Raw genomic sequence first — 27594 nt, 5'->3', positions numbered from 1 at the left:
AAAAATAGAATCATACTTTGGTAAATTATAATTATGACATAAAAGCCAAAATTGTGGCATTAACAGTCAAATGTCATACTAAAGCCCTGGGTATACTTCGTTTTGTGTACGTGCCCAGTCGAAGCACAGCCATGCAGAGTATACTTCATTTGACTTGTAGCCTATGCATATACAGGCGTTCGACGCACGCGCAGTTTTGAGCAATCTCTCGCCAAGAGTTACAACCCATGTAAACATATTTGTATTCTTTCATGCTAGAGTTGTACAAATGAAGGTACTTTGCATCCTCTTCACGCAATCTCTCATCTATGTAGGCCTCCATTGTCGCTGTAGCTTGCATGCCTCCAGGTCTGTTCTGTTTATGCAGTTTTTCTTTGACTACCATACCCCCAGGTCACGGTTGCCACCTTGTGGATAAACTAATTACTGCAAAAAAAAAAATAAAAGTAAATAAAAAAATAAAATAAATAAATGTGCATATGTACGGAAGAGGATTAGGGCCAAGCAATAATAAAAAAATAAAACCATCTCGAGATTAAAGCTGTTAAATTTCGAGAAAAAAGTCTAAATAAAATGTTGAGAATAAAATCATTTAATTACGAGAAAAAACTCGTTAAATTTCAAGAAAAAAGTCGAGATAAAATGTTGAGAATAAACTTGTTAAATTACGAGAAAAAACTCGTTAAATTTCGAGAAAAAAGTCGAGATAAAATGTTGAGAATAAAGTCATTAAATTACGAGAAAAAAGTCGTTAAATTACGAGAACAAATTCGTTAAATTATGAGAAAAATGTCGTTAAATTTCGAGAAAAAAGTCGAGATAAAATGTTAAGAATAAACTCATTAAATTATGAGAATAAAGTCATTAAATTACGAGAAAAAAACAAATTCGTAATTTAACGAATTTATTCTCGTAATTTAATGACTTTTTTCTCATAATTTAATGACTTTATTCTCAACATTTTATCTCGACTTTTTTTCTCGAAATTTAATGAGTTTTTTTCTCGAAATTTAACAACTTTAATCTCGAGATGTTTTTTTATTTTTTATTATTGCTTGGCCCTAATCCTCTTCCGTACATGCGACTTGCGCGTACAACTCAAGTACGCGCGGTTACGAAATTCGCGTCACGCGCACTAAAAACTATGCCTAAAAACTGAAGTATACTTTGGGCTGAAGTCATAATTATTAGATAAAAAGTCAAAATTATGAAAAGGAGACAGAGGTCCAGTTCACAAAAGGGACATTCCTTTGGGTGTTTGAGAACTGGACCTCCGTCTCCTATCTATTCCTTCTTGGAAATTGCATGACGCCACAATATATATTATTAGTTGTTTTTTATTCGTACATCAGAATATAATTAATTTTACTAAAAACATTATGGTTCTCCCTAAAACATGGTAAGACCAAAAACGTATCTTAAGTATCACCACTAAGTATCTTAAAATATATATCATAAATCAATATTTATTTTTACGCATATAAAGTAATAATATGATATTGTCTGTTATCAGGTCACAGAAATCAGTTATCAGAAATGGCCTAAGGCGTTGAACTGTGTTGTATATATTCATATGGCATCTTCTTCTTAAAAAGAATCACCGGCTCTTTGAAATGAACTGTTCGAAAGAACCGATTCTCGGAAATGAGTCGGACTTCTCGTCACTACTATTATCTGAAAATGTCCTTTTTGGCTCTCCGTAGTAACTTTAAGGATCACGTGATCATAACAACAAAAAATTACCGCGAAAACTTTTTGTGTATACTGGAAATTTTCTAGCCGAGACTTTATCCCAGATATATTGACATATTCCTGTGAGCAAACAAGTTTATAATGTTCTGCGAAAAAGCAGTCGAGCTTATTAGAGAGCTTCATCGGATGGGCGATGGTCAGCTGCCCGCGTTTAATGTAAGTAAAGCGCTTCCTACAGTAACTCACGTTGAGGAGTTTAATAGAAAACTTGAGTTGCAATAGTTTCATCAGAAAGGAAGAGTCGGATGTCATTAACATGCCAAAGTTAAGTCATACCAGTTTAACCTGGATTTTCCACAGGAAGACAGTATTCGGCAAGTCCTGGAGGAAATGAAGGCTCTGTACGAACAGAATCAGAGTGATGTGTAAGTCTGTGCTCTGCTCTCACCTTTAATACCACTAATGCTTTGTGTGTTTGATTAGTTCGCAGATGGCAGGGGTTGCGGTGGTTATTGTTAATTAAAAGCATTAAAAATCGTTTTTATGACATTCAGCCAAAAATAGCTTTATAGTTTTTAAAGTCACAGACAAACATATGTCATACTGAGTCAAAATATCAAAAAAAAAAATCACAATTTTTTAAACATTTTATCTTATAATTTCAATTTATGTCCTAATTTCAACTTTATCTCATAATTATGACGTAGTAGTGTCATAATTTTGACTGAAATATTACTAAGTATTTCTAAAATGATTTTAATGTTGACATTGGCATAATTCTGACATACCATATTTTCAACTTATGTCATGACTGACTTTTTATCTCAAAATGGCTCAGTATGTCATAATGTTGACTTTTTCTCATGACTTTAAGCGCATAAATTAGATTTTCTTTATCATCATTTAGACGTCATAATTTGACTTTTTATGTCATTGTTTTTTATTTCATAATTATGACTGTAATAATTTAGAGTTTGTATCTTATAGTTATTTTGTAGTATCTCATAATGACAGCTGTCAAAACCATTAAAAAACGTTTTTCGTTAAAGTAAAGCTGAAATAAGATAAACAGTAGATGAAAACTTAAAAAGCTTAAGAAAATTAGAAAGGTTGCCACTAACTGAAATACAATAAATACTAAAATTACTAAGACTGAAAAAATTAAAGATAAATAAAAATAAATGCATATAAAAATAAAATCTAATAAAAATGAAAAAGCACATAAAATTGCTAAAACTTAAAGGATTAGTCCACTTTTCCTGGTAAATTTACTCACCCCCATGTCATCCAAGATGTTCATATCTTTCTTTCTTCAGTCGAAAAGAAATGAAGGTTTTTGAGGAAAACATTCCAGGATTTTTCTCCTTACAGTGGATTTCAATGGCTACCAACAGATTGAAGGTCCATATTACAGTTTCAGTGCAGCTTCAAGGGCTTTAAACGATACCAGATGAGTAATAAGGGTCTTATCTAGCGAATCGATCGGTCATTTTCGAAAAAAAATACAACTTTATATGCTTTATAAACAAAATATCGCCTTGAACGTACTTTCCGCTTCCGCATTCTTCATAACGCTTACGCTGAATGTCCTACATCTTCCCTATTCTACTTACGGAACGAACGCGGCGCCAGTTTCGTTTTTTTCCGTAACTTGAATAGGGAATGCGTAGGACATTCAGCGTAAGCGTTATGAAGAATGCGGAAGCGGAAAGTACGTTCAAGGGAATATTTTGTTTATAAAGCATAAACGGTTGTATTTTTTTCGAAAATGACCGATCGATTCGCTAGATAAGACCCTTATTACTCATCTGGTATCGTTTAAAGCCCTTGAAGCTGCACTGAAACTGTAATTTTGACCTTCAATCTGTTGGTAGCCATTGAAATCCACTGTAAGGACAATAATCCTGGAATGTTTTCCTCAAAAACCTTCATTTCTTTTCGACTGAAGAGAGAAAGACATGAACATCTTGGATGACATGGGGGTGAGTAAATTTATCAGGAAAAGTGTATTTAAAAGTGGACTAATCCTTTAAAATCAAAACAAAATTTAAAAATAAAACCTCATTCAAAATATTAATAAATACTTGTATGATTTAGTCTAGAATGCCAATATACTCCATATACAAAACTTTTTTTTTTTTTGTAGGAACGAGGCAAAGACAGAGGGCAAGAGTGAGCTGATACCAACCATCAAGTTCCGCCACTGCTGCCTGCTGAGGAACCAGCGCTGTATCGCTGCATACCTGTGAGTGATTCACTGTTTTCCTGTTATCCATCATCTCGTTCACTCTTGAGACCTTGGCAGGTGTGTTCAAACACATCTCTCTTTCGTCCCACAGTTATGATCGCCTCCTGCGAATCCGTGCTCTCAGGTGGGAGTACGGAAGTGTACTGCCCACAACCATTCGGTTTCATATGTGTGCTGAAGAGGTAGGCTTGAATTTCTTCTGTGTAACAAAAATTACATGCAACTTGTTTCTTCTTGGTGCATGACTGACATGCTTATTCAAATGCTTATGCATCAGATGGAGTGGTTCAATCAGTATAAAAAGTCCTTGGCAACCTATATGAGATCAATTGGGGGAGAAGAAGGTTTGGACATAACACAGGATATGAAGCCCCCTAAGAGTTTATACATTGAGGTGAGTGCAGTGTTATTTTGTTTTGTCATTTTCATTTTTTTTTTTTTTTTGTATACATATTAAATATGTATGTACAGCTTTTATTTTATTTCAGTTTTAGTTATTTTAATACAATCAAATTAAAAGTACACTAACTTTTAGCCCTCTAGCGGTTAAAAAACAAAACTACAAGCCAAAAAAAGGTACATAGTGTACCATTAAAATTAGAAATAAATTATTTTATTTCAGTTAAACGATATTTTATGGTTTTAGTTAAATAATAATTTGGGTGAGTGGTCACAGAGATGTAGTCTTCCTACAAATAATGGAAACTGAAAGAAATGTGTTAGTGCTTTTTAATGCACTGGCTCTTGTCTGTTTTAGTATAAAATATATTTGGCTGAATGTTTCACCACAAAATAAAATAAGCTGGAAAATAAAGCCAATTTTGACATTATACTCATGGCAGTTAAGCATAATATATCTCTGAATTCTCATTAATTTCTCATTCTTAAGTATTTATACATTATATTTGTTGTTCTACCTTGTATAAATTACAATTACAGCAGTTGGTATGTGTAATTGTCCTAACATAGGCTTTATTTCCTTTCATAAAAAGTTATTTTGTGACAAAAAGTAACCTAAAGAGTTTGTGTGTGTGAGTGAAATTCTCCCATTTATCTAAATGCACAGGAACTTTATTAGCACTGATGTATCTTTTCCTTCATATTCAGGTGCGGTGTCTTAAAGACCATGGAGAGTTTGAAATAGATGATGGCACTGTGATTCTGTTGAAGAAAAATAGCCAGGTAACTATATTCTTAAGAGCATGTTTGAATCAGACCATAAGGACTGCTTCTTTGTTTATATTGCTTAACGCATTTCACCCTTTCTCTCTTCACAGCACTTCTTACCCAGATGGAAATGTGAGCAGCTTATTCGGCAGGGTGTATTAGAGCATGTCATCTCCTAAGAATAAGCAGTTGATTATGGATACTCGTATCTTTTCTTCACTTTAACAATTGAAATGTTATATTTGATTGATCTAATCAGAAAGCAACACATGTACACAGGTAAAACTTTACTTTCTCACATTCTTTACAGTGGGAAAGTACATGATGCATTTACAACACAGTGGTGTCACTTTTATCTCCCAACAGTTAGACAGCTCTTTTAAACAAGGTGTACATCAACTGTAAAACTTAAAATAATTTATATCCAAGTGGACGTTAGTGCATCACGATTGAAAATTGTGCAATTACGAGATAGTATTTGTATCAAAACTGTACATTGAGTGAATACTGTGCTTTTGGTTATTGCACCATAGTGGGCATTAAAACTGCAGTAAAAAGAATGCGTCTTATTTTACTATCAAATACTTGTACCCTACATCACAGTGAACAAATAAAGGAATGTGTAATGCTGGATTTGACAATCAAATCTCTTACTAGTCTAATTCATTGGTATTCATTTGCCTCTAAAGAGACTATAAAATATGACCCTAAATTATCTTTTCCCTTCGTCCTCTTTATATTGTTGAAAACAGCATAATTAAATATGATATGCTGTTACTGTGAGACTTTGCATTATTTGTGCTTTCACTTTAACACAAGGATTGTTTACTGCTTTTACAAAAACAATTCGCACCAAAATACGAAAGTGCACTAGCGGGTGGGAAAAGCTCGTAATGGAGTGAAACAAGTCTAAGCTGTAAGCGATGCTGGGGCAATTTTACGTAGCAGTTTATTAAGGGCAATCACTTTCTCCTCCAGCAGGAAAGACTTCTTCTCTGCACTCTTCTGCCTCTGCTCCGTCACCTGAAGAGCCTTCATGAGCTGAGAGTTTTCCACATAAAGGTCCTTCAGCAGCAGATCTGACTTGGCATTTTTGGCCAGCTATAGAAGGGAAGTTAGAGAGGTGAATGTCGCTATACAAAATATCAAGCTTTGGAACAGTATACTAATATTCTACTCTTAGTATTTCTGTTTGTAGTATGTATACTGCAGTCTTATGTATGGATGAAATGCCTAGTTGACCTACTACATTTGCAAAATCTGCACAAAAGACCAAGCTACGTTTCCATCCAAAGTTGCAAATTTAACTTCGCAAAATTGGAATATTGCATAAAACATTTGAGAATCAAGCACCGTTTCCATCTTGTGGTCGAGGACAAATTCATCACTTCCTGGGAAATTGGGGCAAAATATCTATAAAAATGGAAGTTGCTGCAATCAGGGAAGAAACTGACTCTTTTTACCTCCATCATAAATGACTTGTGTCTCAGCACCAGAGGCTTCCTCAGTGCTTGATACACAGTGATACGACTATAACAATGGCGTCTTGACATGGCTACAACAAAAACCAAACTCTTCCAAACAATGTCTAGTTTCAAAGTCAAACTAGACATTGTTCGTGGGCACTGAAGACCATAGGCTGGCATTATGCAAATTTGTTACAAACCTATACACATAGGTTCATGTAGGAAGTAAGACTGGAATTGCTGACGACTCGTTTGTTCTTTTGGGATGCGAACTCCATTTATTGTGCACTTTGATATTTGAAACTTTGCAGACCTTTAACAATCACAACAGCTATATTACACACTTCATGAAAGGTAAGATCTGAAAAAGCACAATAGGGGTTTAACTTTAAAGCCTTTTGTTTCTGGTTACCTGTTCTTTTAGTTGGTTGACTTTCTCCTGCAGCATGACACGAGTGTTTTTCAGCTTGGCTTCAACCTCATCCATACGCTCCTCCATACTTGCCATCAATTTCTCGTATTGCTCCTGTTGTTTGATGTAATAGTTTGTAAATAAAAATACTTGGAATATGAGGTGAAGAAAACGTAAACGAATCAATGATAAATACAGTAGTGGACGAAAGTGATCCATGGCTTAGGAAAATTGACATCACCCGTTTTTAAATATTATTTAAAAAAAAAAAAAAAAAAAAAAAAAAAAAGTAGTAGTAATCATAGTTCTGCTTCAAGTCAATTGTTTTTGTGATAATGCAACGAAACATGCCAAATTATGCAGACTTTTTTTTTTTGGCCAGACAGTCATACAAAGAAATTACGAACATTCAAAAAGGAGAACCAATGAAATATTATTAACTTGATTATGTTTTAGTCATGTATGCTTTTTTCCTGTGAGCTTGTAGCTGTAGTTTGCCATTTTTTGCCAAATAATTTTGTAAGATAAATAACTTCACCAAAAGTAGTATTTTGTTTTTCCTTCACATTTAAAAAATTTAAAAAATATAAAATATTTTCCTCATATTTTGATAGTTTAAAAAGGTGCTAAAGAGGATGTAACTTTCCACACTCTACAGGTGCCGCATGCAATGTTTTTGTCAGGAGACAGGAGTAACAGCTGCAGATTATGAGTTACCTGCGGTGAGTCCGACATAATGAATCCACTAACACTACACAGCGAATGCCGGTGGTAAACACTCGTGTTCCAATACTCGTGCACGAGGTGTTCCCTCGAAATGAGCTGTGAAGGAGGGGGGTTGTTCTTACGCATGCGCTCATTTCAAAAACTCACTAACAGTCTTTGGTTTCTCAGTCGACGAAAAGATCACCTTTAAAGGGATAGATCACCCAAAAAAAAAATCATCATCATTTACTCACCCTCAAGTTGTTCCAAACCTGTATGACTATCCCTTTGATCAAACTTGTAGGGTCATAAAAAAACAAATATCCCCTCCAGACATCACTTTTGGCCACTACTGTATAAGCATATTCATAAGCGCTTGCATGTTTGACTTCCTGTCAGACTGCCTCAAGAATTTGAAAGTGTTGATGTACCTGCTGAAGGCCCATCTGAACGCCGGCTTGCTTGGCTTGAGAGCGAAGCAGACCCTCTAAATCCTGTGTCCTGAGCTGCTGCTCGGCCAGCTGAGTTTGCAGATGAGCCAAGTGCTCCCGGGTGCCAGACCCCGCCTGTTCCCTTAGTTCCTGTACCTCACGTGTATGCTGAGCCTGGACCAGCGACAGAGCGCTCTCTGCCCTTAGTGCCTAAACCACAATACCAAACACACAATAGTGAGACCCAAAAACATTCATAAGGAATTCTCAATCAGTGAGAAGACAGAAAATGATCTCCAAACCTGTTGATCTGCCTCATGTTTAGCAGTCTCTAGCTCGGCTTGTTTATTTCTCAAAGTGAGGCACTCATGCGTCAGTCTCTGAAGTTCCAGCTCCTGAGTCTGCAGCTGAGCCACCTAAAAAATTATCCAGCTTATCAGAGTGATTTCTGAAGGGTCATGTGACACTGAAGACTAGTAATGATGCTGAAAATTCAGTTACATTTTAAAACGCTTTTCTGTACCCAGGGAAGACAAACGACAAGCTTTCACTTCTGAGACACATAGGCTGTGTCCGAAATCACCCCCATAGTATATGCATTCCAAACAGTGCACTAAAAAATTATGTTGGACACAGCTAATTGCAAATCCATTGCAAAAGCAATTTGTTCTTCCAGACTAACTTTGTTTAGAAGCTCCTCGTTCTGTACTCGCAAGCTCTTGCACTCCTTCTGCAGAACACTGACTGCCGTCTCCTCCTGAAGCCTGTGGGTCTGATGTAAATGCTCCTTCTCTTTATGCAGCTGATGTATGGCGTTCTCAAGCTCCTGGACCTTGTGTTATACAACAATATTTATAAGTTTATTATTATTATTGAATGAACCCAAGTAAGTATAAAGATCATTGTTCACCTTGTCCTGACACTGTTGCAGCATCTTTTGACATGTGTCTGCTTCCCGGATCTGAACATCCTTTTCTTGCCACAGAGTTAAGATCTGGGAGTTGAGCTGCTCTATCTGGGTTTCTGAGTTACGAAGTGATTCCTGAAGCTTTTCCAGCTACAACAAACACAAAGCTAATTTTAGTATAAACATGTCCAGTAACAAAAAAAAGTGCTTTGAGAAAAAGCCTCAGCCTCTCACCTTCTGGTCTCTGTCTGTCATTTCCTTCAACAAACAGTCCTTGTCTTGCTCTAGTGCTTGGTTTTTCAGTGTCTGATTAGTCAATGCAGACTCAACCACCGTTAAATGCTGGAGCTGAAGAATAACAGCAGTTTTAGTGATTCCTGCTGACTTTGAGATCATTTATTAATACATATCCTAAAAAACTAAATCATACCGTCTCCTTGGCAGTTTTTAGCTCCCTCTCTAGAAGCTCCTTCTCTTTCTGCCACTGTTCCTGGAGTTTTAATTTGATGCTCTCCTGCTGCTGTAGGGTTTCCTGCAGCTGTCTGTAGGACGCAGCTGCCTCGTCGTTCTCCTGACACACCTGTGCTAGCCTGTCAGTCAGCGTCTGCACTGCTCTCTGATCAGTACACAGTTGGGAACTTAGTTCAGCGTTCTCACTGCTAAGCTGAAGGTTTCTCGCACTGAGATCGAGCACCTCCTCTCGACATTTGGAATTCTATGTTGGAGAAAAAAAAAAATTGCCAGGAGCAGAAAATATAATGGTTCGCAATCATTCAGTTTTCATAATGTGACATTTACAAACGAAAAGGCATATTTAACAAAAGAGACAACTGCCTAGCAAACATGCCCTTTTGGGGCCCACAGTTCTTTCTGGTTCTCGAATCTGATTGGCTGAGTGTCTTTTCCAGCCATGAAATATTCTACCAGTATCTCCACTGAAAGTTTCACCATTTGCATCACTCCGCTTGCAGCATTTCTCACAGCGAGTGTCATGGCAGATGAGCAAACCCACCATAATTTTACAAATACTACTGTTGTTGTGTCACAGAATGTAGTTTTAAGAGTCTTTTAGGCGAGAATGTAGTTATTTAGACCTCAAATATGCAACTTCTACATAAACAGAGCCTATTTGACAATTTGACAACCAGCGGCCATTTAGGGCTCACGTACCCGCCGAGAACAGCTTTATCTCTGCCAATCATGTGCACTGATTAATATTTCACAATAAGACTAGGAATGTGTATTAAGAATGGGGTCAGTTTTGATTTGATTTTTAATTTGAAGTCCGCATGAAATGCTGGGTGACCAAGAACCATGCTGCCCTTAAATCAACACTATCAATATTTTCCCCAAGCAATCTTGGGATTGATGCCAATCTTGCCTCTTTTCGTAGCCTCTCCTCGTCTTCTCGATTTTTCATATATTCTCTGTCCATCTCTTCAAGTTTCCTCCTTAAATAAAAGAAGTAAAATTAGTTTTTGCTAAATAAAATGGCAAAATTAAGTGTAGATAATTGAAAAGTAGATGATTTCTTTACCTCTTTTTGTTGACCTCCTCCTCCAATGACTTGACATCCTGCTGTAAGACAGCAAGCCTGTCTTTCAGTGCACTGTTTTCAGACATGACCTCATCAAGTTGAGCCCTAGAATTGGAAACCAAAATACAGAGATCAGCTCTCCATTACAATCTTACCAGCCTCTGTTTTCTGCACTAAGCTTCCTAAAAGTGCAATGTAATTTCAGGAGTTTTTGCAGCAAGATTCTCAAACAAAAAGCAAAAGTTTAGGGCAGCAAACACAAATACTTAATATTAATACAATTAATAGGATGCAAGAACACATTTTCAATCAGAATACATAGAGTAACTTATTAAGAGTGAGTTTGCATGCATGTCAGTGACACATGATCATTCAGTTAGTGAGATGCAGCATGAGGTCTGAAAAATCAAAGCGCATATCTACGGTTAATGATATCTCAATCTGTGAAACATTCAGTCAAACATTCTTGGACAGACACAAAAGTAGTGAGCGGTCAATTCTTGGCATCCGTACGGCAGAATCGACGATTGGATCAATGCAGCAATTGTTAGTCTTTTGGTTCTGTTTCGACTGTCATCTACCGGCTGGAGAACCACAAACCTGTGGGGATTGGCTGAGTCCATCTCCAGTTCTAAAGCCATGACAAGTCCCTCCATCTCCAGAAGCTGTTCTTTCATATGGCACTTCTCGCTTTCAAAAGCCTCCTCCATTTGCAGAAGCTCTGCTTGGGAGTCCATCAGCGATTGCTGTAGTTGGTTGGTTGTATTGTCGGCCTCCTCTCTCAGAGAGCACAGCTCTCGCTCTTTGTCCTCCAACTGGTTGGTCAAAAGTTGAACCTGACCAGAGAGATGAGTGACGTTCTTAAACAGATTCATCTTCAGCTGAACCTCATTCCAGAGCAAATCCATCTCTTCGGCTTTGGCTTCAAGTTGACGATTGAGTTCCAGCATTTGATTGTCTTTGCTTTGCAGTTCTAGTGCAAGTTTATCTGCGTTCTCATTGAGTTTGGTAGATTCGGCCTCCATTTCAACAATCTGAGACAAAAGCTGGTCTGCAAGTTGCCGGTAGCTAGAGTTCTCTTGTTCAAGACGCCTTGTTTCTTCTTGCTCCAAGTTCAGGCGGGCTTGGAGCTGTTCAACCTTACCCTGCTCCACACAAAGAAAGCCTTGAAGGTTTTGCTCCATTGTGTGCATTTGATCCCACTCCTCAGAAAGACTATTAACCTGTGTTTGTAGCTGTTTGAGAACCTCGCATTGACCCCTGAGCTCCTCTAAGAGTCGATCTCGCTCCATCTCCACAGCATTTAGCTCAAAAGCCTGTCTTGTAAGATCATCATCTCTGGTTTTCAATGCCTCATGCGTTTTGGCTAAGTTTTCTTGAAGCTCCTCAAGTTCTTTCCCTTGTTCTCTCAACTGCATTTGCTGTACACCAAATGCAGTAGATAGATGACTACTACTTCCCTGCATTTTCTCAATCTCCTTCTGCCAGGCCTCTGATTTGGTCCTCCAGTTCTCTAACTCTTTTGTCAACTCAGAAATTTTGTCAAGAAGCTCTTGTTCCGACTCTTTTTCTTTTGCAAGTTTATCCTTTAGATCTTGACTACTTCTGTCCATTTCTTTCTGTATTTGCTCCTTTTGCTTCAGAAGTTCTTCCTTCTTTTCTCGCTCAGCTTTAAGCTTTTGCTCTAGCTGAGAGAGCTTATTGCAAACCTTTTGTTCTTTCTCATTTCTAATTTCCATTTCCTTCTCTTTGGCATGAAGTTCTGAGGTCAAATGCTGAACGAGGGCATCTTGAGCTTTCATGGAATTGGTGTTGTCTTCCAGCTGAACACACATCTCTTCCAGCTTATCTTCTAGCTGTCTTTGTAGTATGAGCAACTCCTCCTCAGCCCTGGATGAGAGTTCTACCTGAGCTTCCATGAAGTGGATGTGTTCTCCTAGCTTCCTGATTTCTTCCTGGTGTTCCTCCTCCAGTTTCTTTCTTTCCTGTGCCACCCTGCTGCAGATCTGAGCTTGCTCTTCACTCCAGCGCTCGGTGCTGAGGAGACGCTCCCTGCGCGCCTCCTGTTCCAGCTCCTGCACTCTTGTCTCCCACGCACCAACTTCTCTGCGATGCTGCTCAGATTGCTCCTGCAGACGGCTGCGCTCGAGGTGCAGCTGACAGAGCAGGCTACGCTGAGCATCGCTGTGTTGTGCCTTTATGTGCAATAACTGCTGCTCTGCCTTCTCCCTGGGACACAGCAACATGCTAATATGTATATGTCTAAATTCATGGCAATATCATGACACCAAGGGAGGAAAAAAAATAAATAAAAAAAATCTACTTTTTCCACTAAAAGCCATGTTGGTTTAGAGGTTGAACAACATACAGTAAAACAATTCAAGATGTAATTTTTGTACACAGGACACCGTCTTGAATGAAGGTCTATATGAAACATATTACGTATTATGTTTTATTCACATTTTAGGTTCCACTGAAAATGCACATAAAATAAATTGTAAGTGGGTGAATCTCACCAAACCTGTCAAGAACATTCATATTTCAAACTAAAATGAAAAATTATAAATAAAATTATATTTTGTATATGTATATATATATATTATAAATTATATTTTGTATATGTACATATATATATATATATATATATATATATATATATATATATATATATATATATATATATATATATATATATATATATATATATATATATATATATATATATATATATATATATATATATATATATATATAAGCCTATTTTTTAGGACCATTGCAATTTTTATTTATTTATTAATTAATTTTAGAACCATCGGATTTTTGGGTAACACTTTACAATAAAGTTTCATTTGTTAACATTATTTAAATGCATTAGTCAACAAACTAACAATAAACAATACTTCTACAGCATTTATTAATCTTAGTTAATCTCAACATTTTCAAATACATTTTTAAGATAGAAAGTTGTATCTGTTAACATTAATGCACTGTGAACTATCATTAATAAATTCTGTAAGAATGTATTGCTCATTGTTAGTTTATGTTGGTTAAAGCATTAACTAATGTTAACAAATGAGACCTTATTGTAAAATGCTACCAATTTTGTAGTTATGCAAATTTCTATGCCAACTTCTCATTGATAAATTCAGATTATTTTCAATGGTGAATCTCATTAAATTCTTATTTTAATTCTTAAATATTTATATCTTTAATTCTTATCTTATTTTTAACATTATCATAATCACGGTTATCAATTTTTAGTGAAATCATACAACAAAAATGTATCTATAAATGTATGAATATCTTTACAATCAAAATATATGTTCTTAACATTACAGTAACAAGAAAGATATTTTTGCATTACAGAAATGAAAATGGAAGCTGACAGATGATTGATACATTTTTATGAGCTGTTATAAATCAAATAAATAATGGTCACAACACAAAAAAGTAATGGTCTTAAAATAGGCAACATTTTCTAATTGTCCCAGGTATTTGACAGGTTCGGACTGACAAAATAATATGCTAGTTTCTGAATTTTATTCCATTGTTAAAGAGTCTTAAAGACTGACAATCATTCGTCTTCTAGCTCTGTCCTTTTTCGAATATATACTTCTAAATGTCTACAATATATGACCTGCAGCAAATCCTTTACCAGACCATTTGATAAACACTTACCTAACAAGCAGCACTTCCTGGTCCATCTTGAGCTTGAGTTCTGCCTCTAGCTGATCTTTCTCTGAGGTGAGGCGCAGCACGATGTTACTGATCTCACGAGCGTAGTTCTGCTCCAGTTCTGCCTGTTCCCGTTGAATTCTCCGTTCTTGCTCTGGACCCCACACTCCTCCTGCAGTCTTACCCCTCATTTCTGCTTCCAGCTTTTCAACAGCCTGACGCATTTGCTCTGCTCGCTCCTCCGCCTGAGCCTTCAGGTCCTCCAACTCACTGATCTCCATCTTAAAGCCCTGCGAGATATCCTTCCTTTCAACCTCCATATTCTGCCGCATCAGCTCCATACTGCGCTCGTAGAAATTCACCTGTGGAAACAAGGAAGACTATAAATCACTTTCTCTATAGCATGTTAACTGTCAGTGTCCTATTGCCTTTTTTCCTCTATTACATATTTTAGTAATCATCATAACTTAGGTATCATTCAAAAGCTTAAACACTAAAAATTTTGAAAACCCAATTTTTGTGATATCAACTTTTCTAGCAATTTTAGACTATTTTGTAAAAAAATAAAAATAATAATTAAATTATATATTTTATCACTTCCACTGTATTTATTTTCCTACTAATGAAGTCAATGGTGCCCCAGATCTAATTGTTTACAAACATTCTTCCAAATATCTTCCTTTGTGTTCAGCAGAAGAAAAAAAATTATACCGGTTTTGAACAACTTAAGGCTGTGTAAATGATGACAATATTTTCATTTTTGGGTGAACTATCCCTTTAATATTTCCATGCTATGTCTGTACCTTAGTCTCCAATTGGATCTTCAAGTCCTGAACCTCTTGCTCATATCTCTCTTTCATCTGCTCCATGGCCAGTTCTGTCTCAATGCTCACAGAGGGAGCCAAACTCTCCAAGGAACCCAGGACTGAAGAGACACACCATTGTGAGGCAAACCATGACCCATGTGTGATGGATATTTCATAGAGAAAGGTTAACTTTGCTTTTATATATTCCCTCACCATTCTTGTCAGTGACTTGGAGCTTTTTTCTGACCTGAGGAGATGTACCTTTCTTCATTTCAGGATCATCTGTAGAACAAAACAGATAGGAAGAGCTATTTCATTCAGTAGTTTACAATAGAGGTTAAGCTCTATAGCATGAAAGATGTACGAGATCTAGATGTTTGTTAAATTCACCAGAATCTGATTCAGTGGTTAACGCTCTTCGGCTTGACCAGTCATGACCAGACAGGCTGCCCCTGGATCGTCTGGATCTTCTTCCTGAGCCTTGAGACTTCAACAACTCCAGCTCTGAGCGTAACTCGTCATTCCTGTCTTGCAACTCCTGTATTTAGTGGGGCGGAGACACAGAGTCATTTGCACAAGTAAAACTTTTTTTTTTTTTTTTTTGCATTTCCTGAAACTTAAAAGAAAACACACCAAAAGATACTGTAATGCAGAGATGAAATGTGTTGTTCTTGACAAGCATCACCAAATGAAACTGCAAAAATTACAAATGGCTTACTTATAGATGCATATATATATATACACACATATACACATATACACACACTACCATTCAAAAGTGTGGGGTCAGTAAGATTTTTTTAATGTTTTAAAAGAAGTATCTTCTGCTCACCAAGCCTGCATTTATTTGATTAAAAATGCAAACAAAAACAGTAATATTGTGAAATATTATTCCAATTGAAAACAGCTGTTTTCTATGTCAATATACAGTAAACTGTAATTTATTCCTGTGATCAAAGCTGAATTTTCATCATCATTACTTCAGTCTTCAGTGTCACATGATCCTTCAGAAATCAATCTAATATGATTATTTGATGCTCAAGAAACATTTATGATTATTATTTACATTTTTATTTCATGATGCTATGATGAATAGAAAGTTCAAAAGAACAGCATTTATTTAAAATAGAATGTTACTGACCCCAAACTTTTGAACGGTAGTGTGTGTGTGTATATATATATATATATATATATATATATATATATATATATATATATATATATATATATATATATATATATATATATATATATATATATATATATATTATAAAAAAAACACAATATTATATACATATATTGTATATAACACAAAAAAAAGCTATTTTCTTCAGGCAATACACCTAATGTGAATATGGTCAAATATATTCTTAAATAATTAAAAATATTTTACATATTAAAAATGAACTTGATAAAGGGTACATATATTATACTTTAAATAGCAACATTCCCTTGTTTATGTTTTTCTATTGTAGTATTGTTTAAAAAAAAAAAAGTTGTTAAAAACATTGGATAAAGCCAGGTTCAAAATTCTTTTTTCATTTTGTTGACATATTAAAGATTTTATAGAGGAGATTTTGGCTCTCTTTTTATTGCTCCATAAGTCAAAGAATACCATGAACAGCCAGAGAAATAAATAAATTACTTTTCACAGTTTATGGAATAAAATGCTGTATAAAATCAAGCAAATGATAAATGAATAAACCTTCAGAAAATAAATAGTAATAAAACTGTAAAGTTTGGTCTAAGTGCTACCGAAGCGGACATTTCGGTCTCTGCACAGAAAAAAAAAAAAAAACATTGAGAAAAAAAAAGAAATGTATTGTAATTGAAATCTACAGGCACAAATAGATATGCAATAAAAAAACAAAAACAAAAAAAACACTTGAAAGTGTATTTTGGATGTTTTCTTTCCACTAATCAGAAACACATGAAAAGCCAAATAGGCCAAATCTCAAAATTGATCAGTGCAGGAAAAAAAACTTGTCTTAAATAAAGAACATCATGGGCAAGGTCTGTACCTTGTTGCGGTGCTCCGAAGAGTATTTGTGCATTAGTATATAGTTGCTAGTTTTTCAATGGTTCATAGGTTATTACTTACAAAAGAGCAAAAAGTCACAAGAGCAAAAAGTAATAGCACACCACTCCTCACAATTACAGGCCTCATTTACAGCACCATGGATTATAGGATAGCTAGCATAATGGCCAAGAAAGTACACTTAAATACAAAGCACAATGACAAGGCTGACCTCACCATTCACTCCAGACAAAATATCCACAAACACACCATAAACACAAACAGGAACGCTCATACCCTGCATTGCTGCTCGTACTCCTTAAAGATCTCTGAGAAGTGCTCCTCTTGATTCAGCAGTCCTGTGCCATTTGAATCAATGCCACCATACTGTTCAATAAAACAAGCATTGATCAATTATCATTATTGTTATTAAAGAATATGCTGTTAATTTGCTGAAGATCATATAGACATCTCACCTTGTCCTGCAGCAGATGCTCTAGATCCTTCTCTAGTTTAGAGATGGTGCTCTCTGCTTCCGACAGCTTCTCCTTCAGAAGGCTGACCTCCTCCTCCAAACGACTGTTCTCCTGTAACACACAGCTAGAGTTATTGAACCTGACACCGCACTGACATGCTCAAAGAAACACACACCTCTAACCATGACAGATCACCTCTTCATCGAGTCGTGTTCTGTAGCTAAGAACAGGATCATCAAGGGAATTAAAGGAGGGATGGTAAGGGAATTGTAATATAATACAAATACTACTTGAATACTGTTATGGTTTATTTAAATATTTCAATATAATTTCCCAACTTGGATGTTCAGTTGCAAAATACAAAATTGTTGGATGTATATCTTGGTGAAAAAGACTCTTTGTTCCTGCACATTTTTCATTTGTTTATATGTTATTTTATTAAAAAAAAAAAAAATAAAATACTATAATAGGATTACAAACCAGAATCAAGGAAAAGTTAATGTTTTTTTTTTTTTTTTTTTTTAAATATGTAAAATAAATATTGACATTATTGCAGCAATGTTGTTTTATTTTCTACTTTGCAGTGAGTTTAGCACTGGAACGGGAGTGCCTACACACCCCCTTAACCATGGTAAAATCAGTGTAACGCATGGCCAAAAATACAGTAATACATTGAAACATTATTACCATTTAAAATAATCTATTTCTATGTTAATATATGTCATTTATTCCTGTGATGGCAAAGCTAAATTTTCAGACACTATTACTCCAGTCTTCAGTGTCACATGATCCTTGAAAAATCATTCTGATTGAGTGCTAAAGAAAAAATTATCAATATACACTACTGGTCAAAATTTTGGAAACATTACTATTTTAATGTTTTTGAACAAAGTCTCTTTCTTATTTCATAATAAATACAGCATATTAGAATGATTGCTGAAGGATCATGTGACACTGAAGACTGGAGTAATGATGCTGAAAATTCAGCTTTGCATCACAGAAATAAATTATATTTTAAAGTATATTTATTTAATTTTAAATTGTAATAATATTTCACAATATTATTGTTTTTTTCTGTATTTATCATGAAATAAATGCAGCCTTGATGAGCATGAGAGACTTCGTTCAAAAACATTAAAAATAGTTATGTTTCCAAACTTTTGACTGGTAGTGTAGAAAACTGCTTAATATTTTTGTAAAACAGCAATACATTTTTTCAGGATTCTTTGATAAATAGAAAGTACAGAATTTATTTGAAACATTTTTGTAACTGTATAAATGTTACTTTTGATCAATTGAATGCATCCTTGCTGAACAAAATACCTACCTTAATCTTCTGAACAATAGTTTTAAATGGATTTTAAATGCAACAACCAAACAGAATACTGCTACTTATTATTAATTATTATTATAGTCACATCAGTGGTTACCTTAGCAGCAGTGCAAATCTCCTCCTGAAGACTAACATCCTGAGCTCTAAGTAGTTCTAGCTCCTCCCGCAGTCTCTCCCGCTCATTCTCTACCTGCTCTAGAAGCACCTCGCTTTCATACTCTGATTCGCTCCTCAGTGCCGTAAGTTTATCCCGGAACTCCTGCTCCAGACCCCTGCATCAAAAAACAGAGAGAGTCACACTTTAGAGCTCTTGCATGTCTCTTCATCAGATGTGATTATATATTGACTAGACGAAAGCAACCGTACTTGATTTTAGACTCATTGAGAGACTCCATGGTCTCATGACGATCATCCACCTCTCTGACTAGCTGTAGGTTGCGGCGGTCAGCCAGTTCCAGGTCCGCCTTGACTTTATCCCTCTCCTGGCAGGCCTGGTCTGCCAGGACTCTATAGAGATGGAACACAAATCACACCATGAGATGATCATTCATTCTGATGCATCATTTGTCACAAGTAACACCTGTTAAGCATGCGATGACATTTGGAGAACAAAGTATAGCCACTTCACACTTGGTTTGATTGCCTGGTCCCAACCAGAATTTGATTGCCCCCCTCCCCCTGCCCCCACTGGATTGTGTTCACATTATATTACATGGATCCAAACCGCGGTGTGTTTGCATCAAAGCAGCAGTTTACCCGCTGCATGCATGGTAACAACGACGCAGGAGAAGGTGGCAAAATTCATAGCGTTTCTCACCTCTCTTATATTTTGGTTTTTGAACCTTTGGTGTCGTTTTCAAAGCATCAGCACAATGGCACTTGTGTCTATCTGCTGCAAATGTTCTAAAGAGTGCAGGAGTCAGTCATGCTTGTCAGCAAAGTGAGTAAGAACACAAAAAAAAAAACACAGTTTTATCCAAGCATATGTCATCAATTGTGGTTCACTTCCGCGATGTAGTACAATTTTGTTCATATCAACAGGAACCATATCAGAGTTATCTGTATCCCAGACCACTCTTATTAAGCGGACTCAAGTACGGTTGATGGGTGAGCACCCGAGTTCATTCGGAAAACAGCACATTATTCAAATGAACCGAAGTCTGACTTCATTCAAACACGGGTGCGCACCAAAAGTGCTAGTGTGAAAGCATACAACATAAAGAATACTGCTGAACACAGTAACATTATATGTCCTCCAGATGGAGACAAAAACCAAACAGAACAGATATTCAGGTGAATCTCGTGAAGATGCATTTTATCCCAAATAATTGTAAAAAAGAGAGTAGTATTAAGTATTAAAAGAGAGAAGTATTAAGATTTCTGCATTATGACATTATTTTCAGGACAATTAAAGCTAATTTTACTTCCAACATTTTCATTACAGAAATACCCCATTCTCATCACTCTGTTACAATAAAATCATTAATAAATGTTAAAATATTACTACATCATGGTAACATGTACTTTTAATTAGAATGTTTAATTTAAAAAACAAACAAACAAAAAAACAGCTTTTTATAATAATATGCTATAAAATATGCATTGGGACATTATTTTCATAACAATTTAAGCTAATTTTACTCCCGCAATTTTCATTAGTGAAATACCCTATTCTCATTTCTCTGTTACAATAAAATGATTAATATATAAATGTTAAAATATTACTACATGATGGTAACCTCTTTAAATTAGAATGTTAATTTAAAAGTTAAATAAAACACTGCATAAACCAGGTTTTTAAAAATAATACAGTAAAATGACCTTAAAGTAACGTGAATCATCATTAAAAATGAGTCAATACTACACATTAATAAGAAATGGTAAAATAGTCCTGAAAATGTTACAATGCTAAATAAATACATGCATGCATGCATAGGTTTTCAGGTAAAATGTGATTTGGACGTTTCAACAGGTTGAGAGAGTAAATACAGATCTGCGGTGAATAACACTCACTGTAAGTAGTTTATCTCATTCTTGTAGGAGACCAGAGCAGCCTGATGGATGCCATTTCCGCTGACCAGTAACTCATTGTCCAGGGCCAGAGTGAGTTCAGCCAGACACAGTCGCTCCTCCAGAGAGAAGTCCAAAGTCTGCATGCAGGTTCAGAATGAAAAACAATTCATGCCATGGTTTACAGAGAAAAATGCAAACAGCAGATTATTCAGCAGGTTATGGTTTGTCAGTGTTTAATTAATGCAATTAACATCCAAGTAATCCATTACCTGTAGAATATCCCTGCTGTTGTGGATGCCCTCCTCCGTCCAGAGGGCGATGACTTTATCTGGGCTTGTGCATCCCGATCCATCATCCAGTCGGGTCAACAGCCTCTGACCCACCGTAGCTGACAGTAAAGAAGGGGAGGTGGAACGCACCAAACGTTCCTCGAGGGCCTGAGAGAGCAGCGGGAACGACATGAGAGAAAAAAAGACAAAATGATCCAGCAATGTTCGGTATTCAACTGCGAGGAAAACTGCTGAAAGGGATAAAAAAAAAAATAAAATAACGCTCTCACAGTCCCACCACACAATGCACAATGCTGTCCTTGACATGCCAGAGCTGGAGGCTCAATCATGAACAAAATTATTTCACTGACCACTAATAAACGTCCTTCTGGTGTCGTAACCCTTAAGCTGGCTTAGCCTCATTTTAGCTCCAGCAACCGCCAAATATTCATGCAACTCGGCATTTGTTGTCAAGCACTGATCACTGAAGCTGCTTTTCTCCTTAAAGGAAGCCTGATCTTTTAAATCCTAAATTTTATTAACCAACAAATCTATCATCAGAATATGTGCCTAGCTTGAGTTAAGATACCATTTTAAATATTTTTGCTGGTTGTGCTTCCATTAAAATCACCTCAGAAAGATCATCACTAAAGGACCCCAAACTGTCTTTACATTCCCATGTAAAAACTTGACATGCCGGTATGAGGCCTGTTGTGCAGTACATCTCCTCAGCATTGATTGCAAGTTTGGCCATCGCACAGCAACAGATTATTTGTGCTTTCCCAGAAACAAGAGAGCAAAAACAGGAGGCTCCACCTTCCCAATTAAGTTAATTGATTCCAGCCAGTGCAGCCCTCAGTAACTTGGCTTGATGTTGGAGTTCTGAAATGAATCCTATTTGACAGTCAGGAAATCATTTAGCTCCATCTTTTGTTTGTCTGCTGAGGAAAGCCATGGAAAAATTAATAGAGGCTTTGGTTGTTGATTCTTTTAACGATTTTTTTCACTTTTTCTAATCAACAGGTGAGAGGAAAATTGGCAGATACACAAGATTTCTGTACTTTATCTGTAACATGAACCTGCCAGTCTGGCATGCATTAAAAAACATTAAGCATTCCATGCATAACAACATATGATCAAATGCATGTTACTGGGGGAAGACAATTACTCATCAATTGCAGCAAAAATCATTTTTCAGCAGCACACCAAAAAACAAACAAACAGAAACTTACGGAAGAGGATTAGGGCCAAGCAATAATAAAAAAATAAATCCATCTCGAGATTAAAGTTGTTAAAAAATATCGAGAAAAAAGTCGAGATAAAATGTTGAGAATAAACTCATTAAAATACGAGAAAAAACTTGTTAAATTTCGAGAAAAAAGTCGAGATAAAATGTTGAGAATAAAGTCATCAAATTACGAGAAAAAAGTCGTTAAATTATGAGAAAATGTCGTTACATTTCGAGAAAAAAGTCGAGATAAAATGTTGAGAATAAAGTCATTAAATTAACGAATTTTTTTCTCGTAATTTAATGAGTTCATTCTCGTAATTTAATGAGTTTATTCTCGTAATTTACTGACTTTATTCTCGTAATTTACTGACTTTATTCTCGTAATTTAATGACTTTATTCTCAACATTTTATCTCGACTTTTTTCTCGAAATTTAACGAGTTTGTTCTCGTAATTTAATGACTTTATTCTCGAAATTTAACGAGTTTGTTCTCGTAATTTAATGACTTTATTCTCGTAATTTAACGAGTTTATTCTCGTAATTTAATGACTTTATTCTCGTAATTTAATGACTTTATTCTCAACATTTTATCTTGACTTTTTTCTCGAAATTTAACAAGTTTTTTCTCGTAATTTAACGAGTTTATTCTCAACATTTTATCTTGACTTTTTTCTCGTAATTTAACAAGTTTTTTCTCGTAATTTAACTAGTTTATTCTCAACATTTTATTTCGACTTTTTTCTCGAAATTTAACGAGTTTTTTCTCGTAATTTAACAACTTTAATCTGGAGATGGTTTTATTTTTTTTATTATTGCATGGCCCTAATCCTCTTCCGTAGAAACTAGCCACTGACTTCATCAATATAAAATTTTTGTAATATATACTAAATATAAATAAATATTTAATATATAGTATATAAATATATATACACTATGCTAATATAGTAATATATACTATGCTAACATAAAAATTTAATTATTTTTTTCAGGAAAAGCATTTGCAAAATACCAAAATATTATAGGGTTAGTTCACCCAAAAATGAAAATTCTGTCACTTATTACTCACCCTCATGTCATTCCAAACCCGTAAGACCTTCATTCATCTTTGGAACACAAATTAAGATATTTTTGATGAAATCCGAGAGCTCTCTGACTTGTCCATAGACAGCAATTTAATTACCACTGTCAAGGCTCAGAAAGGTACTAAAGACATCGTTAAAATAGTCTACGTGACTACAGTGGTTCAACCTTAATTTTATGAAGTGACGAGAATACTTTTTGTGCCCAAAAATAACAACTTTATTCAACAGTTTCTTCTCTCCCCTGTCAGTTTCCTATGCTGTTGACAGTGAATGCAGTGCAGCGCTTCCGTGTTTGTGTTCGAAGGCCAATAATGAGTCGCCGTTATGACGTAGAACACAGAAGCGCTGCACTGTGTTCACTAAGTAAACAACATAGGAGACTGTGTTGGGGATAAACAGTTTAGGACCCTTGAAACCAGATATGTTGAATAAAGACCTGGAGTCAAAGTTTTAAAAAAAATTAATTGAAGAAAAAATTAATGAAGAATAGTTTGCAGTTTCATCAGCAGAAGCCAGCTTCAAGTCTCACAAGGAGTTCGTAGGCCGCTCTGCGTACATTCACATTTTCACAACAATTATACTCTAACAGAGTCAAATAACTACATCATTACTTCAGGTTGGATGATTCTGATTGGCTAAGAAAAATAGACAAGATTATACATTTTCCACATATGGACAGATAGTAAGAAGCATATCTCCCTTCATCACGGTGATGACGAGGGGGACCCTGGATTTAGGTACTGGATGTCCTTTTGGGGTCATGACATGGTGTCTGCTGGTCTCAAGCAGAATGCCAGTTGTCCCGTACAAACGGACCTGCACAAAACACTTAGCGCACATAAACCGATACATGATTCACCGTTTCTTCAAGGTTGAAGTTGATCTGAGCTCTGCTCTGAGCAGGAAACTTTACCAAAACATACTGATATCATGTTCTTTTCTCTCAGTGAGAGGTGCAGAGGAAAATAGATCCTTTAACATACATTGTAGAAGTCATTCAAACAATTTAACAGAAAAATAAATGTTGATTAATAACTTAAAAGATATATATTGAAGCGGCAGTGGATTCCAGAATCCATCCCTTCAACTGACATGAAAGAGAAGAGATTGTTGAATAAAGTTGTTATTTTGGGGGGTTTTTTGCACACAAAAAGTATTCTTATTGCTTCATAAAATTATGGTTGAACCACTGTAATCACGTGGACTATTTTAACAATGTCTTTAGTACCTTTCTGGGCCTTGACAGTGGTAATTAAATTCTGTAAATTAACCCTTAAATGCATACCTCGGGTCTTTAGTGACCCGGGACATCATTCACTACCCTCCTCCTCCTCCATTTTTAAAAGTTAGACATCAACCTTCTTGGTATTCCTCAATCAATTCATTATAAAGAATATAACAAGAAAAAAATCATAAAATTATAAAAGAATGCCTATTTTTGTATTCATTTTTTGTAAAAATTGTATAGGGTCGCAAACGACCCGAGGTGTGTATGAGTGTACGTATATTTTTTCTGCACAACAATAACTGAATCTTAGATGACGGAATAAGTGCAATTCACCTTTATTCCACAAGGTGGCAATGTCTGATACACAATGCTGAAGTGACGACTCATTTAGACAGAAAACGAAATAATAAGAAAAACATGAAATGGTTCAGTGATTTACTGCAGAACAAGTACTGAACGTAATCAAATATGACTGTAACTGTTACTGGATGGATCTGGTGAAGCTGTTAGCGATCGAAATATTGATTTTGAAGATGTTGAAAATTATATAGTTTAGAGAATACGTTTGAGATCGTGAATGGGCTCATATTCGTGACCTCAAACATAAAACTAGCCTATTATTTGCTGAATTTACTGGGAAATGAGCTTTGACGGGGACAGTGATGATGGCATAAAACATCTGCTCAAACGGAGCCCTTTCCAGCTCCAAAAGGTAACAAAATATGCTTTATTTTATTCTTCTGCAATTGTTACTCTAATATCAGAGGAGTTTTATATTATCGTGACAGGTAGAGATCCTTCCGTGTTAGATATTGATCCGGGTCGATAAAGACCCGAATATGTAAGAATGATTGGCGAAACAGTCATGCATTTAAGGGTTAAATGCTGTCTATGGACGAGTCAGAGAGCTCTCGGATTTCATCAAAAATATCTTAATTTGTGTTCTGAAGATGAACGAAGGTCTTACGGGTGTGGAACGACATGAGGGTGAGTAAATAATGACAAAATTTTAATTTTTGGGTGAATTAACCCTTTAAATAAGCACATTATATTATTTACATACTACCCGTTATGATTTTGAGAAACAATCACATATAACTGCTTCTTTCATACATTCACTTCATTTGCAGAGAAAACACTGTAGCTAGCTACACTCTTGCATACTGGTGTCAGCGTTTGCAGCAGATTGTTTGGCAAAGCTACAGAATGTTTGTTTTTGGATACAATCTACTTTCACCATGACCTTGTTTTGATCCTGACCTTTGAGATGGAGCGCTGTGGTTTGGGCCGGGCGGGGGTGGAGGTAGAGATGGGTGTAACGTGATGCTGTTGTGTGAACAGACCGCTCTGGAACTCACTGAGACTGACTCTCCCGTCCTGATCCTTGTCTAGTTTCCTGAAAAGAGCGTCTAACTCCTGTATACAGACAAACAGATACGGTGTTTAGCGACTAATTTCATTACTAATCATTCCATGTACAGAATGTTACATGACCGTACCTCAGACTGTAAGCCCTTGAGACCGATGTGGTCACAGACGAGCGACAGCTCCTCACGGTTAAGTGATCCTCCGGCTCCGACCCCTAGCTCCTCCCATACTGCTCTCACCTGTCCATCTGTCACTTCCTGCTGAGGGTTGGACGAGAGCTGAGGACTTCCTGTGCCCTCTAGATTCCAGAGCTTCAACTGACCTTGGGTATACGTACAGTAAATCAGATAGAATTACATTCATGTGCTAATTTGCATATAAAACTGCATGATTAATTGAAAAGTTACACAATATAGTACCTTGTGCCACAAAATAGTGGTGTGTGGACTCCTTGTTGCTTCCTGTGTCCTCATCTGATTTGAGACTCTGTAAATAAATAATTGACAGTGTCACCATGAAATCAAAATCAACTTGTTGTTTTATATGGAATATAGTGGGATTTATTATAAATGATCCGTGCACATCATTATTTTTTTAATTCATGTGCCCTCATAATCTTTAATCAAAATAACTCCCCTCCCTCTTGCAGCGACATCTCTTCTCTGATGACGTTTACTGGCGCAAGGGTGAGAAAACCTGTCACTCACATGACATCACAGCAAACCACACCCATCCAACCATACATTCAATATCCGATGGACAAATTATCCGATGCCACATTGTTTCATGTTCGAGAAGCCATTTCCCTTGAGAAGAAAAGACTATCACAACTTCCTTTTCATGCCAACTTTAACATCTTACTGCATAGTATATACTGTATACTGCACACTATTTTTTTTAAATAGCATGTAAATGCATTTTTGTAAATAATTTTTCAATTAAGGAGGTCTATAATGGTTTTAACTGCCTCTTTGCTTTTGTCATGTGATCTCATAATATTGTATGGCTAAGGGTGATATTATTTTTGTCACTAGGGCTGGGTGATTTATCCCCCTAGGGCCTAGGTCTTCCAGGTATTCCATACATAGCGTACATATACTATACATATACTATGTATTATAATAGTATGCTATTCTGAACACCTCAATTGTACACATATGATCACAAAGACCATAATTCAAGAAGCATTTCTTGATTTGAGGTTTTAACTCTTGACTGAAGTGCTGTTGAGTGAGCAGATGGAGAAAGTGTAGCTGAATGTATGGTCCAGTGATCACAAGAAACACAATACAATCATCATAAGGCATTCCATCCCAGCAGTCATTACTTCTGCAACGCTGGACGGGAACAACTAGCAGACTTAGGATACAAGCACTGAAGTAATGCTGTTCTTCACATCAGTATGGAAACACTGCACCATACTAAACAGCTTAAACCTTGCTCATATAACGCCAGCTAAATCTTTCTGTAATGATGCAAAAGAGCTTACATAAGAGATGGTTTGGAGTCGGACCGAGTTATCCAACAGTTC

The 27594-nt window shown here is 36.0% G+C and overlaps 2 protein-coding genes across 7 annotated transcripts in view; one reads left to right on the top strand and one right to left on the bottom strand.

Moving 5' to 3' along the window:
* Window positions 1-1699: 1699 nt before the first annotated feature.
* Window positions 1700-5753, top strand: gins1 (GINS complex subunit 1 (Psf1 homolog)). Its single transcript, XM_048204402.1, has 7 exons — window positions 1700-1908; window positions 2053-2117; window positions 3839-3937; window positions 4032-4122; window positions 4218-4334; window positions 5048-5122; window positions 5218-5753. Exons 1-7 carry the CDS (start codon window positions 1834-1836, stop codon window positions 5284-5286), a joined length of 591 nt encoding a protein of 196 aa, XP_048060359.1. The 5' UTR covers window positions 1700-1833; the 3' UTR covers window positions 5287-5753.
* ninl (ninein-like) overlaps window positions 5380-27594 on the bottom strand; it is a 34493-nt gene continuing 12278 nt past the window's right edge. For 4 of the 6 annotated variants that reach the window (XM_048204396.1, XM_048204395.1, XM_048204398.1 and 1 more), the window contains 24 exons: window positions 26483-26549; window positions 26195-26385; window positions 25956-26111; window positions 21155-21322; window positions 20886-21022; window positions 19239-19379; window positions 18970-19144; window positions 17540-17650; window positions 17361-17450; window positions 15437-15584; window positions 15260-15328; window positions 15044-15165; window positions 14244-14602; window positions 11166-12794; window positions 10566-10670; window positions 10410-10479; window positions 9459-9743; window positions 9263-9376; window positions 9032-9178; window positions 8804-8953; window positions 8424-8537; window positions 8122-8331; window positions 6986-7099; window positions 5380-6208 (listed from right to left, as the gene is read on the bottom strand). In XM_048204396.1, coding sequence (XP_048060353.1) covers window positions 6017-6208; window positions 6986-7099; window positions 8122-8331; window positions 8424-8537; window positions 8804-8953; window positions 9032-9178; window positions 9263-9376; window positions 9459-9743; window positions 10410-10479; window positions 10566-10670; window positions 11166-12794; window positions 14244-14602; window positions 15044-15165; window positions 15260-15328; window positions 15437-15584; window positions 17361-17450; window positions 17540-17650; window positions 18970-19144; window positions 19239-19379; window positions 20886-21022; window positions 21155-21322; window positions 25956-26111; window positions 26195-26385; window positions 26483-26549 — 5064 coding nt within the window. In that variant the 3' untranslated portion in view covers window positions 5380-6016. Of the gene's footprint in view, window positions 6209-6985; window positions 7100-8121; window positions 8332-8423; window positions 8538-8803; window positions 8954-9031; window positions 9179-9262; window positions 9377-9458; window positions 9744-10409; window positions 10480-10565; window positions 10671-11165; window positions 12795-14243; window positions 14603-15043; window positions 15166-15259; window positions 15329-15436; window positions 15585-17360; window positions 17451-17539; window positions 17651-18969; window positions 19145-19238; window positions 19380-20885; window positions 21023-21154; window positions 21323-21785; window positions 21941-25955; window positions 26112-26194; window positions 26386-26482; window positions 26550-27594 lie in introns of those variants that run through there. The other 2 variants (XM_048204401.1, XM_048204400.1) reach the window with 2 other exon arrangements.

Source organism: Megalobrama amblycephala, linkage group LG10 (genome assembly GCF_018812025.1).
Source record: "Megalobrama amblycephala isolate DHTTF-2021 linkage group LG10, ASM1881202v1, whole genome shotgun sequence".
Classification (NCBI taxonomy): Eukaryota; Metazoa; Chordata; class Actinopteri; order Cypriniformes; family Xenocyprididae; genus Megalobrama; species Megalobrama amblycephala.
Note: the sequence above shows the minus strand (reverse complement) of the source record. Positions and strands in the feature narration are given on the sequence as shown.